The sequence below is a fragment of the Tripterygium wilfordii genome, chromosome 14 (genome assembly GCF_013401445.1).
Source record: "Tripterygium wilfordii isolate XIE 37 chromosome 14, ASM1340144v1, whole genome shotgun sequence".
NCBI lineage: Eukaryota > Viridiplantae > Streptophyta > Magnoliopsida > Celastrales > Celastraceae > Tripterygium > Tripterygium wilfordii.
The window spans coordinates 1,350,576-1,365,931 of record NC_052245.1 but is presented as its reverse complement, the minus strand read 5'-3'; the positions used below and the strand labels follow the sequence as shown (position 1 = coordinate 1,365,931).

Genomic DNA, 15,356 nt, shown 5'->3' with positions numbered 1-15,356 from the left:
GCTAAAGCCCAATTTCAATGGCGAGACCAAAGTCACCAAACACATAGACTACTGGATCATGGCTTGATTACCAGAAACAGCCCATTCGAGCTCTTTCGTTGTTTCCATGAAGCCACCATCCAAGTTCACTTCAAAGATTTAATCTGCAGATTTCCTTGTTCCAGGGACTATACTAATAAACAATAATCACATAAAAAAAAATCAGAACTTTTCTTCCCTCTAGTAAATTTTCACGAGTATTCCAATTCAGAAGAAAACATAGTAACCAATTTCTATATTCTATCGTGAAACAACATTTAATATGGGATGAATCCATAAGGCTCTAACAGTCATCGTCGCAGTTGCAGCACAAGATATCAAAGAAGCTCTGTATGCAGTCATAAAAGCAAGAACAACTGCAACCAAACCCAACACAATCCAACAAGTAAGATAATTACAGCTCCTCAAACAAAGAAAATAAAGTAGAAAGAAATGAAAATTTACCATTCATTGTTAGCTTTGTCTTGCTCGTCTTCAACCTCATGGACGTTGTTTCTAGACATCTCTATAGATTGTGTTGATGGAGGATCCATCTCTCTCTCTCTCTCCCGATTTTGTTTTCTGTTCGGTAGTTTTCAAGTCTCTAGAACTGTATGGGCACTGAAAGGGGGCGAGGAAAGAACCAGACAGAAAATTTGTTTGCCTTCACGTGATTTGCCTTTTTTAAAAGCTGATTAGGATGGAAAGTGACGCCAAATTAAGGTCCATCTATATTATAAATAATAACAGAGAAAAATAATCGTTTATTCTTTGGAATTTGAATTGACTCAATAGTAATTGGACACGACGATCGACGTTAAAAGGATAAAAAAAAATTCATTACTGGGCAAGTGAAGAACCTGTGAAGGTTTTTTCTAAATGATGAAGCCTTTTTTTCTTAAAATCTTAATTGTGCGTTTTCACCGTAACGAAATTTACATGTGACTGAGAATGTTGACTCCTGTACTTCTATACACATAAAAAAATAAAAAGCCTCTGTAATGGGCAGAAGCTCTAAATTAGTGAAAATTATACAAAAACCTACTTCTATACTCCCAAGTCCAAGATATATATACTTCCAGGACCAAAAAAAGCTTCCGAAATTTTCGGAGGTGGCTAATTGCTTAGATGAGGACAGGCACCTGCAGCAGCAAAAATTTATGCAGCTAGTCTCATACTAGAGCACTAAATAAGGTCAGCAACAGAGTTAATTTATTTGAACCGGTTTCCGGGCTTGTGAGGGAAACATGCTGCAAAACCCATCTTCCCTGTTATCTGGGATGGCAGTCCATCACTGGTCGAGCTTGCAATAAATGCAGAAAAATTGGCATGGCCTGGACTGTGAACTTGGTGGAGAGTAGATAAACTTAGGAAGTGTCTCCAAAGTTCAGCGATAAAGAATATCGGTACAAAATGTCAGGAAGTTTCATGATGAGATCATTGGTCAGTCTTGCCTTCTTGGCGCTTGAAGCTTGGCTTCAGTTTGCTCTCTAGGACTATAGGATTTCTCCTGTCAAAATAAATAAATGGAAATAAAATAACTGATCACTGCAACTGTCAACAGAAGGGTGGAGGGGGAAGATGGAGGTGGCATTTACAGTTTACCATCAATTTCATCCCATTTAAAGACTGCGTGACATCCAGGTTCAAGCTTTTCATGAATCGGTGTTCTAGTAGCATGTTAGCAGTTGGCCTCTCAGCAGGATTTCTACGAAAGCAACAACGCAGGAAATCCTTCCCCTCAAGTGAAAAATTTTCAGGTATTGCTGGAGTGTCCTTCATAACTTTGAACATAGCTGCTGCCTACAATCATATAAGAGAATTAGAGACACTTAACCATGAAAAGATCCATAGCAGGATACAAAAGGCACAAACAGAACTTCGACAAATATATTCTACACGCAATCTTAGGATGAGTAGCAAGAACAGTGAGGATGTTGAAAATTTCTATCTTTCCATGTCATAATTGAAATTCAAAAGACATGAACTAAATTTAGGTGCTTACCCCTTCAAACTCACTCCAGGGTGGTTTTCCAGTGAGCATTTCAATGATTGTACAACCCAAACTCCAAATATCAACGGCAAATGCAAGATCTGAGTTGGTATCTTTCTGCATAACAGCTTGCATGAGCTGTAACGGGAAAATGACATCAGTATAGAGAAGCAATAGGCCATCACCCACCAATGTAGTACCAAAAGGTTACCTCTGGAGCCATCCAATATGGACTTCCCTTCATAGAGAGATCAGCTGCTGCTCCAGTGAGCTGAGAAAAAAATAATTAAATTCCAATATGAGGACAAGCGCAATGAATGGAACAAAGTAGATTCTAATTGCTAGTATAAAGACTACATACAACTCTGATGTTTCTTTGATTTATTAATATAAATACATCACATTGATTTTCCCACCAATATCTCCAGCTCTCAGGAACAAGCACTTAATGTAAAGTATAAATTCTAGGCCAAAACCATGTAATAAAATAAGGAGAGTTCATGACGGTAACTATCTGGCTCAGAAGTTCTTCATGTGGACATTCCGATAGCTCAGTTTCTGCATTAGGTAACAGAGGCCATACAGTGGTGCAAATTGTATGTGTCTATAAGCACAGAAGGAACACTATCTAAAGCAGCAAACCTTATTCCCCCAAGTTCATAAATACAAATGTAATTTTTCCTGAACAATGTTGGTATTTAGAAGAATTAACAGGAAAAAAAAACTGTTACTCTAAACTATTTCCTACAAGATATCAAGCAGGACAAGAATAACATGATAAAAATTACATAATCATTATTGCAGACAGGTATTATGTGGACACAACATTACAACCATGTCTGTCTGTAGATCAAGTTAATTAAGATCAGTACTCACATGTTTTGCCGTCCCAAAGTCTGCAAGCTTGACAACCCCAGCGGCATCAACAAGCAGATTAGCTCCTTTAATGTCCCTACACAAAGCAGCCGAATGAATATTCTTAATAACATAAGAGGTCCTTCCCTAGAACCACTTGAAGCCTCGCATTTCGAATTCAAAAAGACTTTGACACAACACAATCTTATACTGTTAATAGCTAGAATAAAGGTTTGTTGAGTTGAATCAAGCTGTTTTCTACCTGTGTATTGTCTTTGTGCTATGAAGGTAAGCCAACCCAGAGAGAATATGACGAGTAAAATTTCGAACAACGGATTCTGTTATGGCTCCACAATGTTCACGAACATATTTATTGATTGAACCAGGATGCACATACTCCAAATATATGTAGAGGCGGTCATCAACCTGTTTATGAGCCAAAATTCCCATTAATTTAAAAGAGTTCAGAGTACACTTGTTAGGCGAGCAACATGAAGCATACTCACTATTTCACTACCATAATACTGCACTATGTTTGGATGCTTCAGCTTACTGAGAACTTTAATTTCCTGGAACACATAGAAGGAGTAAGAAGTGGATGGAAGGGAATGAAACCAAATGAATAACCTTACATTTCTTTACTGAAACGACAATTCAGTATGTAAATCTTTACAAACAAAAATAACATTTTGTCTAAAGTTTCTGTGCGTAGTCCAACCTAAACAGTTCCTTGGCATAACATCAACCTTAAGATTTCTAGGACCTTATGCATCAAATGGAATAGAATCTCTTTGAATAATAAAGCATACATACGAAGGTTATGGGCTCAATTGCAGAGGACTAACTAATGAAACCTTGCATTTGATGAGATCGTAACTCATCTTCCATTTTGATAACAACCAATGAGTTTCATCACAGCCGCCGCCCACCCCACCCTTCGTCTTTTGCCTCTTTAAGATCTACACCTTCTTTGAATGCTAATCCAATATATTTTCCTTAATATGCCAATATTCATGAGGTACTAGGTATTCACCTATAGACTAAAAATCCTACTTTTACTATTTGATACGTAAGAATGTTGAATGCATCGAGTTACGGCTGCGAGTATCTCACATACGAGTATAGTAGTCAACAGGGATTCACGGTAGCGAAAATTATATACTACCTTCATTTAAAACAGATTATAGATGACAAATGAAGTCATGTAGCAACAGGTACAATTGCTCATAATCGCTATGCTATAAAAACACACCATACTACCTTCATTTAAAAAAGACAATCGATAACAAAAGAACTCATGTGGCAACAGGTACAGTTGCTCATAATCGCAATGCTATGCTATTACGACAATTCACATTTGATGTTTTGTCCATGACAACAACAGCCCCTTTGACTCACATGTCAGGGTACAAAATATCAGGGACTTGTAATTGCAGAAAAATCCTCAAGAATTACCTGTTCCAATTGTTTTATACACTCTGCAGATTTGGGGTCATCAGGAAATAATTCCACTTCCTTCATCGCACATAAAGCCCCAGTTTCTCTGGCACAAAAAAAATTTGTCAAATGGAAAAAAATGAAAAGCGCAGTAATGAAACATAAAATGTATATATAGATTTTTACCGGTTGCTAGCGACATAAACACTTCCAAATGTACCACGTCCAATAAGCTTCCCTTTTTGCCATTGGCAATTCATCGGCAATGACTCTGCTTTACCCTTAGGTTGAGACATGGGAGCAGTTGGTGAAGGCAATGCTGCTCCTGGAGGAAGAGGTAATGGGTGAACTTCAGTATGACCACTACCTTCCCGCCGCGGAGCCGAGGTATCAAGTGACAATCTGGTATGGAAAGGGGATGTAGGTCTACTAGGGCTTCTGAGGTTTCTTCGAGGACTTCTATTATGTGGACTATGAAGGGGAGAACTATCAGTACTAAATGCAGTGTGATCAAAGAATGCAGGGGGAGGGAGCCCTGAAGTATCTACATTTAGCATCTCCGGAGCAGACCAGACTTGATTTCCTTTAGGAACCATGTGATGGTATGGAAACAAACCAGCATTACTTTTTCTCGGTGGGGCAAGTATAGGACTAGCAAACGGACTATTAGGAACACTCCTGGCAGGACCACTAAGACTAAAGTTTTCCCGATAACTTTCTGAATTCAAATCTGGGCTCACAATCCTAGATGGCCTCATCTCTGAGTACTCCTTTGCCTTCTTGTCTCGGCCAGCAAATATGCTGAAATTTACAAAATATCCATTTATGAAATTCAAAACAGTTCCAGAACAAGTTCTCGGCCGTGTGCACAATGGTTCAATGCTGAAAGCATAAAGCTGTCTCCATGCAGGACACCATGAGTACAAACTTAAAGTTCAGTATCCGGCACGAATATACCACAAGCATCTTTGATTCCTTATACAACTCGCATTGTCCTTAACAGAAATTGGTAAGGTATTTTCTTTTTCTTTTTGACGAGCAATTGATGAGTAACTTGTTTATTCAAATTAATGCAAAAAATAATCATAATGGCGCATTTACTCTCTTTCTTTCAATATTAGCATGAATTTTTACCTGGCAATTGGAGAATTTGATAACATTCCCTCACCAGCCCCATCCGTTCCATCCCTTTCTTTGCCTCTATCTCGAACCCCATCACGCTCCCTCTCCTCCACGCCTCTACCGTGCCCAGCCTCCTTTGTCGCCCGCAATCGCCCTTCCCCGTCCGCTAAATCGGATTTCCCCTCTGGCAAAGGCAACGGCAAGGGCACCGCCACGACGGACGAACACTTCGAGGTAGCGGTTTGGTCGTAACTGCTAGCCGACAGCGAAAGTGGAGCAAAATCGGAAGCGTCGGAGGCGTGCGACCTTAATGAGGACGACGCGGCAACGTCGTATTCGGTCAAATGGCGGAGCTTCCTGGCCCGGGTGAGCGTGGGACCACTAACTCCGATCCGACGACCACGACGGTGAATGCGACGTTGATGCTGATCCTCACAGGTATCAATCTTCCTAAAATCAAGGGCGGCGGCGTCACAATCATCGGTTTTCGAAGAAGAAGAGAATGAGGTCGAAGGGGACGACGATGAGAAGATGTTTTGAAGCCAAAGCATTGCGAGAAACAATCATATTTCGAAACTTATTTTGTTGTTTGGAAGGAAAGAAAATCTAACAAATCCATGAAAAGGAGGAGGAAGAGGCGGAGGTGGTGCAGTTGTGTCCCGAATCGGGTCGTTTAAAGCCAAGTCAAGCTTTTGTTTCTCTCTCAATCTTTATAGACAGGAGAGAGTGTAAAAATCTGTTAAATTTGTTTCATAATAAATATAAAAAAAAAGTAGTTATTCAGATGTGTCAACCAATCAGTGTGACAAACTTGCTATAATTGATAGTTTTTCGTAAATTTTGACGATATATGAAAAAAAATTAAAAATGTCAATGCATGATAAGTAGGGATGGCAAAAAATCGATTTCGAGTCAGTTCCAAGTCGGACAACATTACGACTCATAAAATATTTACTTGTCCAAACCGTAACTTAAATTAAATTTCGAATGTACTAAATTTATTATATCCAAATTGATTTAAATCATAATATGTAAATGGGACAATCACATAATTCTGATTAAGGTTTTGACAAATAAACTAAAAAAAATTTTTTTGTTTGGACCCACATCGTAATTTAAACCGGACAAAAATATTATGTTTGACCCAATTTTCATACATATGGCTTTGTCACCGTAATGATAAGCTTATCAATTGCTTATTATTTTTCTGCTTCTACTCATTATTCCTAAGAAAAACGAAGAAAGAGAAAGTTATGGGCTGGGTCCGAGAGTCTGACCTTAAAATGGGATTTCACGATTGTCAAAGAAGTAAAAGTATTGACCTTGGACCTACTCAAACACTTTTTGGACGTTAAAAGTATTGATTGGAAGCTTTTGAGACTGGGTCATAATTATTATTATAAAGTAAAGTAAGAGGAAAAAGAAGGTCAAGGTCATATATAGCCATGTTCAAACTCCAATCTTTGTCAATAAGTAGGGGTGTGCATCGGTCGGTCGGTTCGGTTATGGACATATTTTTAATCTAACCAAATTTTTTCGGTTAATTTCATCCATTTAACCGAACCATCATTTTTTAGACGGTTAACCATCGGTTCAGTTAACCTAAAATTTCGGTTTGGATTTCGATCGGTTCGGTTAATTCCAAATATTTTGGGTCAAAGTCAAAGCCCAAAGCTAAAACACAAAAACCTTATATTTTGGGTCAAAGCCCAAACGCCATTGATTTTTTTAGATCAATGGCCCAGAATTATAGTACATAAATATATTTTAATAAATAATCTCATCTTTTAATCATTTTATCATTTATCACCTAATCAATAATAAATAATAGCATATCGGACAACATGATCTTTTAATCATTTATTATATATTTATATTTATTATATATTTATATTATGTGGAATGTGTTACTAATTTAGCATATAATATGACTTATAATGTTAGAGTTTAGGATTTATAATTTTAGGGTTTCAATTTATAACTATATTATAGTTAATAGGGTTTAGGGTTTACATTCATAAAGTTTTATAGGGTTTAGGGTTCCCATTTAAAAAAAAACCAAAGGTTTAAGGTTTTATAGTGTTAGAGTTTAGGGTTTATATTATTAGGGTATAATTTTATAGGTTTAGTGTTTTATCGGTTAGGGTTTAAGTTTATAACATGACTATAGTTATATAGTTAATAGGGTTTAGGGTTTACATTCATAAGGTTTTATAGGGTTTAGGGTTCCCATTTAAAAAAAAAACAAAAGGTTTAAGGTTTTATAGTGTTAGAGTTTAGGGTTTATATTATTAGAGTATAATTTTATAGGTTTAGTGTTTTATCGGTTAGGTTTAAGTTTATAACATGACTATAGTTATATAGTTAATAGGGTTTAAGGTTTACATTCATAAGGTTTTATAGGGTTTAGGGTTCCCATTTAAAAAAAATAAAAGATTTAAGGTTTTATATTATTGGGACCTTTAACCTTAGGATTTAGGGTTTAATGGTTTATAGTATTTGTTTTGTCATATTATTAATTTCATCATCATATTTAATGATGATAAATATAAATATATAATATATTGAAGGTATTACATTACATGGTAAGTTACTAAGTTGGTACTTGATAACATGAATTAATACTTATTAATTGATGTATATTATATTTATTTTGAATTTTTTATATGAGTATTAGTAGATTTTTTTAGAAGAATATAAGTATGAAATTATTAATATGTGGAAAATTAATAACATAATTATATATTTATAAGAATAATCATATATATATATACACATATTATTACATATTTATATAATATCATATATTTTCGGTTCGGTTCGGTTAATTTGGTTAATTTTTTATGTTAACCGAACCATTAACCGAAAACCGAAAACCGAAATACTCACAAATCTCTAACCGAACCGCCCAATCGGTTAATATTAACCGATAAATTCAGTTAACGGTCGGTCGGTTCGGTTCGGAAATTCGGTTACAACCGAAATTTGCACAACCCTATCAATAAGGCCTTTTTCCACCTCGGAACTTTCGGAGGGACGCAATAATTAATCGCTTATGGAAAATAAATATTAAGAAATTTTGAACCCATTTTTTGACAGTGATGATAGATCATAGATGGAACTTATTTAGAACATGCTTATCAAAAAAAAAAAATTTAAAAACATTTTTTCCTGCATGCTAGAGCTCAAAAAGACAAACAGGCACACATTTTTGTGTGGAGACAAAGGGATATACTCAATCAAAATGATATATGTTCATAATTTTTCTATCCATAAACTTATATAATCTAGGTGGCAAGTCAGATAGGTATGTCACATACATTTAAAAAAAAAATTATTAAAGAAGTCATATGGCACATGTTTATGTAAGTTTATGGAAATTTATTTTATGGATGTGTAGTGGTTTAGTATACTCAATACTGCACCAGAATACTTGGGCTTTATGCTTATATGGGCAATAATATCTGGCCCATTGGGTTTTAAAGTCTGCAAACATTTCTCGGCCTACACATCTGAGGACCGAACGGCCCGAACCCAATTGACTTGTGCAGTCGAGAGTAGTGATTCCATTCCACATATGAATGTAACGGTTTATCCACACTCAACAGTCCTCTCCTCTCTTCTCTTTCAATTTCAGTGGGCCCAATCTATAGTAAAATTTTTGGGCCCAATGGTAGTTGATAAAAGCTTTAAAGGAAAGTTGGACCAGTTGAGGTTAGGCCCACTGGACCAAAGAAATTAAAACTTGTTACAACGCCATCACTCATCAGATAGTCTCTGTCGTGTACCAAGTATTGCGGAGGGACTATTTACGTGGTCTGCACTCGTCTCTTATGCTTTAAGTACTGTTTACTTGGTCTGTTGACAAAGTTTTGTCAATCTCAACAAGAATAGAAACGTGCAAGCTATTGGAGTAAATGGAACTACTTGATTAAGTGAAATCACAAATCTTTGAAGCAACTGCTAATTAAATCTTCATCAAGCTGACTTAATCAATTACCTTAACAAATAATCAAAACTGAAATCCTGAACAGGATTGGCATTGGCATTATGTGCCATGTATATGATGAAAACCCACACCGACCCATAAGGCCCAGAAAACCGGCTTACCAGGTGAGGGTGCCTTGGATCCTTATAAACTAGAGTTGGTAGCCCTATTTTTTCGATGTGGGATACTCATCAAACCACCCCCTTGGACAGGGGACGTCCATGGCGGCTACGCTCGCCCTTCAGACGGCAGCCCTTTCCCGGAAGGGAACTCTCTCCGCAAACGCACCCCCTTGGACAGGGGACGTCCACGGCGGCTACGCTCGCCCTTCAGACAGCAGCCCTTTCTCGGAAGGGAACTCTCTCCGCAAACGCGGCTCTCTCAATGAAAACACCAATGATGAAAACCCACACCGGCCCATAAGGTCCAAGGTAGAACTACAACCCAGAAAACTGGCTTACCAGGTGAGGGTGTCTTGGATCCTTATAAACTAGAGTTGGTAGCCCTATTTTTTCGATGTGGGATACTTATCAGTATAATAAAACACTCTTTGTCTGTTTTGTTATTTTTTTTTCTACCATAAAGTGCCACGCAATAGCCTACTGTGGCCAAGTATCAAGATCCATTGACTGTGTAAAATCACCAATCCTGTTCACAACCATTGAACAGGTTTGGTATCCCCTTTTTGACTCTGTATAATAACCATAAACTCTTCATCGTTCAAAGATTTACCAAAACAGTTTTGATTTTGTCCCCTCCCCTCCCTCCTTTTATAGTCTATAATAATTACATGTTGAAATTAAAAGGTGCATGGCGTCGGTTGTCAAATCTATACACGTGATGGATCATTAGAAGTCGACTGCAGATACTCACTTGGAGAAAGTGTGGATGTGGAGAGAATACAAAATATTATTTAATAAATGAACAGCAAAGGATTATTGCCTCCAACCAAAATCCAAAAGTGGAGAAAATGAGACAAAATTCGTGATTTGCATACAGTGTCGCCTTGTACCTATCTAATAAATTTTTTTTTAACCGACAACAACGTAATACAAATTTGTACTTTAAACATGGTATATGAGTGCCTAACAATAATAGAATTCCTAGCCAAATACACGTCATGTCCGATTTCCGTGAATGTATCGGACTCGTATGACTTTGTCTATTCAAGAGATCATCCATCTCAATAGTGTTCTTATAGAAACACGCTTAATTGTGAAGTTACTACAACTTCCTTCGCGAAAACACGTTGATGATGGTAAAAAACTGAATTTATAATATATATATATATATATATATATATATATGTATATATGTTTTTCTATATTCAACACTATTCCTTCTTCGATCTCTGTTGTTTGGGATTGTGGAATTCGAAGATCGGATCGACCGCTCTCTCACGTCTCTCGCCATAACCAATGCAATAGTGGTACTGGTCTCTAATCCAAACGTCGTCGTTTTTACTAACGGAATTTGTTGCAGGTGCACTGTTGTATGGACGTAGATGACACCGGCGAGGAGGAAAGAGATCAAGACTGTGATCTAAACGAGTATCGTAGATAATCTTCCGATGAGATTTGGAGGTTTGTATTACTTCATCTTGACGCCGCGCGCGTGTGATTCTGTGTTATTTTTTGGTTTTGATTCCAAGAAAATCTCAGTAAATGTTTTTAGATATTGGGAGATTTTGTTGTTTGGGAGAAGAGAAAATTATTCTTGATTTTTATTGCCAAAAACAAAAGATCTTCACGAAGAGAAAACGGATCTATAAGGGTCTTTTGATTCTTGTAGGCCTCAGAGTTTCTTGCACCTCACGAAGTCGGTGAAGTGCGAGAGAGAGGAACAACACGAAGAACTAGTTGTTCACGCCTAATTCTACTGGTTCTTGCTTGTGCTAAATTACACGTTAGTTGCGGCATCACTCTACATCTCTCTAATACAAGAAGATAAATTAGGCTACGTAAGTTTTGTGAATTTACAATAATGGAAATCTTTTTTCCAATGATTTTTTTCCTTTTTCATACATGTTATAGACATTTTTTACTTATCGGTTATCGGTTCAGTTCGCTTTGCGATAATATATTGCTTCGATTATCGTTATATGAAGAATCATCGTTGATTTCAATATATTTTCAATTTTCAATTTCCTGTTTTTCTATTTGTCCTCAAGAGAATCTTAATTTTTCTGGTTCAGAGGGCAGATCGATAAAACAATGTCTTCCTCTAATTCACCTTGTGCGGCTTGCAAGTTTTTGAGGCGAAAGTGTGCTCAAGAGTGCGTTTTCGCTCCCTATTTCCCCTCCGATGATCCGCAGAAATTCGCGAGTGTTCACAAGGTGTTTGGTGCAAGTAACGTCGCAAAACTGCTTAATGAACTCAATGTGGCGCAGCGTAAAGATGCGGTGGAGTCATTGGCGTATGAAGCTGAAGCGCGTCTTCGAGATCCAGTTTATGGATGTGTGGGATTAATCTCGGTCCTCCAACACAAACTTAGGCAAGTGCAGAGTGATCTCTTCAATGCTAAGAAAGAACTTGTAACCTATATAGGTCCCCAGGCAATGCTTCCTATGATACAACCTACACATGCTTTTATGCCACAACAACATTTAGGCAATCCATCTTCGTCGAACAATTTAATGAATGCTATGAATGCGCCCATGATGGGGATTTCTACTGCTCAAACACATGGTGCTCCGTTGGTGATTAGGGAGCCTCAACATCAACATCAGCATTCGCATCCACAACAGCAACAGCAGATGTATGAAGCTCAACAATTGGCGGCAGTGGTTGCAGCAAGAGAGCAGGAGATGTTGAGGGTTTATGAGGCGCAACAACAGCAGCATCAGCAACAGGAACAAGACCAGGAACTTATTGGCTTTAATCAAAGTGGGTTTGATGGTGCAGCAGGTTCAGTCACCGCCACCGGCTTTAATCAGATGAATTCCGCCACCATGTCTCCTTGTCTGGCTCTAGGGACATTTGATAATCAGTATCAGATTCAGCCGCGGCAGCAAGAGCATCAGCACCTTCCACTCGAAGAACAACTATTGTTTCAGACACCACAGCCTCCTCAGACCCAACAACAACCACCACAACAAACACTACAACCACCGCAACAACAGAGGTCTGGAAGCGATGAGGGTAGGAATGGTGGACTGCCTTGAAATACTATTACAGCTAATTTGCCCTTCTTACAACCTCCACTGAAGCAAAATTTTCTATTCTAGGTATGTATTTCTTTTCCCTCTGCTCCATTGTTTGGTTTGCGATTTTTTGTTTATTGTGTGCCCATGAGTGTCACTGGCTGCTACAAGAGCATTGCATTTATGAATGGTTTTATGCCTTTTCCATGTAATGTATCTTGGTATTTCATAAATGGTGCAATGGCTCAGTGGTGGCAGCGAAAGGTCTCTTTAAGAGAATTACTGTCTTTTCACTGGAAGGGCTAACCCTATCATCATAAGTAGCCCGGTTTCCTCTTTTTTTCTTTTTTATTTATTTTTTATTGCGTTTTTCTGGCAACTAGTGAGTGGACTGGGTGTTCTTTTATTGAGCCAAGATGCCTAACTACCTATGTTAAGCCCCCCACCAGGTTACCACCGTGACACGGTTATAGCGTATAGGTTCAATTCTCCCACACTTTATGTTTGATAATTGTTCCTAAAATATTCTTAAAAATCACTATAATGTGCAGATTTTTGTCATGGCTCACATAGTTTGGTTTGGTAAATAGATATCGCTACAATAGGTTTCATTGGACTTTGGTCATGTTAATTTAGTTCTTGATCTTGATTTGAGTGCTAATAGTGTCAGTACCCTTCCCTGTTCAGACGCAACCTTAATGGTCAAATTTATTGGGAGATGCATTTTAAAACATTGAGTTTTGAGTAAAGTTTGCCCTTTAGTTTTGATTATTTTACTACAAAATTTACTTGTAAAAATCCCAAAGACTTTCGTTAGTCGTAAATGACATGAATTGGCTATTATAGTTTTTGCTTCCTCATTGTTTGTATACTGTCTTATCATAAAGAAATAAATTAGAGTTTACATAAACTAGTCAAGGATAATGTGATATAGTTGACATTTTAGTTTTTATATATCTGGAGGAAAGCCAAGTCTGGAACTATTCAAGAATGATCTGGTATGACTGCTTGATCATTTTTTTTTGGCTTTTAGCTTGCAAATGTTAGTTTTTAATAATATGGAATATATCTATTTTAGCTTCCTGGATTTCATGGAATGGCTTTGATGATCATGTGCACTGATCACGTTAGCGTTTTTATACTGTTCAAGTATTATATTGCTATTCATTACTCTTATTAAATACTATTATAATTGAAGTCATCAGAGAGTGGATGTTTAGAATTGATTGCTTTTCGACTCTTTTCAACATTGGCTACTAAGTAGAGACAAAAGGTAAGAATAATAAATTTTATTTGGACTGAGTTGGTTATTAAACCCCAAGACAAAAAAATAAGAGTATTATTCAGAGTTTCAGACTGAGCTGCCCATTAAACCGCTTAGAACTCATATCATTTTTAACGTTAAATTATACGCTATATTTACCTGATATTTATAGATTTATAGTAACTCTCCAGACTTGTTGAGTTACGGGAAACAATATTTACTAATATTTTAATAATAGGGTTGGAATTGAAAAGATTTGGTGATCCTAAATAATGGGGTTTTTTTTTTTTTTTTTTTTTTTGTATTCCCTTTGAAAATTTTGAGTTGATTATGTTTTTCTTGTGCTTTCAATTATATCGTCAATGGAAGATTTGTAGGTGTTGGTGTTGGTTAGATTATGTGCTTTTGGAACAATTATCATGTAAATGTCATCGACTCCTTACCTTATAGTTCTTTGGATTGGTTCTTCTTGCACCTTGAGCACATAAGGGATGCCCTTGGCACCTTCTAATACATTCTCATTTTTTTAATACTAATACTTAGCTGAGTATGGGTTCTCATGAACGAATAATCAATTACAGACCTCTTTAAATTTTTCTCCGTTGCCACTGCATGAGAATATGATTAGGAGTTAATATTTTTGTACAGAGAACTTTTGTAAAGAAATCAAGTGTTTGCTATAAGCTTGCAATATAGATTGCAGCCTCTCAAATCTTGGTGAACTTTTAGCTTGATATTTATGGCTGCTTCAATCATTGATTAAAACTGGCTTAATTTTGCTGCATTTTATTTCTTGAAATTTCACATATGATTGTGTGCAAATGTTAGATGTAATTGGATTTACTGACATTGTTTCCGATGGATGTAATTGTGTTCATAGGCTATGGAATCACAAGCACATGAATACTTATGTTAGTGATTCACAGAGTTTGCACTCTAACGTAGAAACTACTCCATCTCAAGGTGGAGTTGTATCCAATGCGAAGAAGACTCTGCAGGGATGAAAGTTTACCGTAGAAGAAAACCATGTTCTGGTGGTCCGCTTGGCTTAATACAAGTCCAGATCCAATTCAGGGGACTGACTGACAAATAGAAAAGACATTCTGGAGTCGGATTACATTTTTCTACAATGAGCACAGGGAGACAGAAGTACAATTTGCTTATCGAAAGATCTCTAAATAGTCAATGGTCAAGTATTCGAGTGCAGTGAATAAGTTTATTGGTTTTGTAACACAGGTTGAGGCATTAAATCCTTGGAATATATTATTTGCGATTGTATTATTCTAGGGGATAAAAGATCATTCCAAGATTAGTTTGAAGTTTAGGAGTAGCACTAGAACAGGAATTAAACGCAGAGAAACTAATCAGGAATGGCGAAAACTTTTCCTGGCGTACGATGTCATGATATCCTTATATGACACTTTCATCCTTTGGATCAACTCGCAATGTTTTAATATGCCCATATTGGGCCTCAATGGTTGTGCAAACGGGTTAGTCTGTCTATTAGATTGCTCGGCAGATTACTAAGGGGTCCGG

At 37.1% G+C, this 15,356-nt stretch overlaps 2 protein-coding genes across 3 annotated transcripts; one reads left to right on the top strand and one right to left on the bottom strand.

The window, feature by feature from the left end:
- Positions 1-898: 898 nt before the first annotated feature.
- LOC120014568 (mitogen-activated protein kinase kinase kinase 5) lies at positions 899-6,131 on the bottom strand. The gene is made up of 10 exons (XM_038866551.1): positions 5,438-6,131; positions 4,490-5,104; positions 4,322-4,409; positions 3,373-3,435; positions 3,129-3,292; positions 2,888-2,963; positions 2,223-2,282; positions 2,024-2,149; positions 1,624-1,821; positions 899-1,528 (listed from the first exon to the last, which is right to left on the bottom strand). The coding sequence occupies exons 1-10, from the start codon at positions 5,974-5,976 to the stop codon at positions 1,463-1,465; spliced, it is 1,995 nt and encodes a 664-aa protein (XP_038722479.1). The 5' UTR covers positions 5,977-6,131; the 3' UTR covers positions 899-1,462.
- A 4,609-nt stretch (positions 6,132-10,740) lies between these two features.
- LOC120014571 (LOB domain-containing protein 36-like) lies at positions 10,741-15,116 on the top strand. Of its 2 annotated transcripts, XM_038866553.1 has the most exons (4): positions 10,741-10,996; positions 11,205-11,373; positions 11,608-12,640; positions 14,701-15,116. In XM_038866553.1, the coding sequence occupies exon 3, from the start codon at positions 11,627-11,629 to the stop codon at positions 12,575-12,577; it is 951 nt and encodes a 316-aa protein (XP_038722481.1). In that variant the 5' UTR covers positions 10,741-10,996; positions 11,205-11,373; positions 11,608-11,626; the 3' UTR covers positions 12,578-12,640; positions 14,701-15,116. The 2 variants fall into 2 exon arrangements, with proteins under 2 accessions (XP_038722481.1, XP_038722482.1); XM_038866554.1 differs by lacking the exon at positions 11,205-11,373.
- The last annotated feature ends 240 nt before the right edge of the window (positions 15,117-15,356 follow it).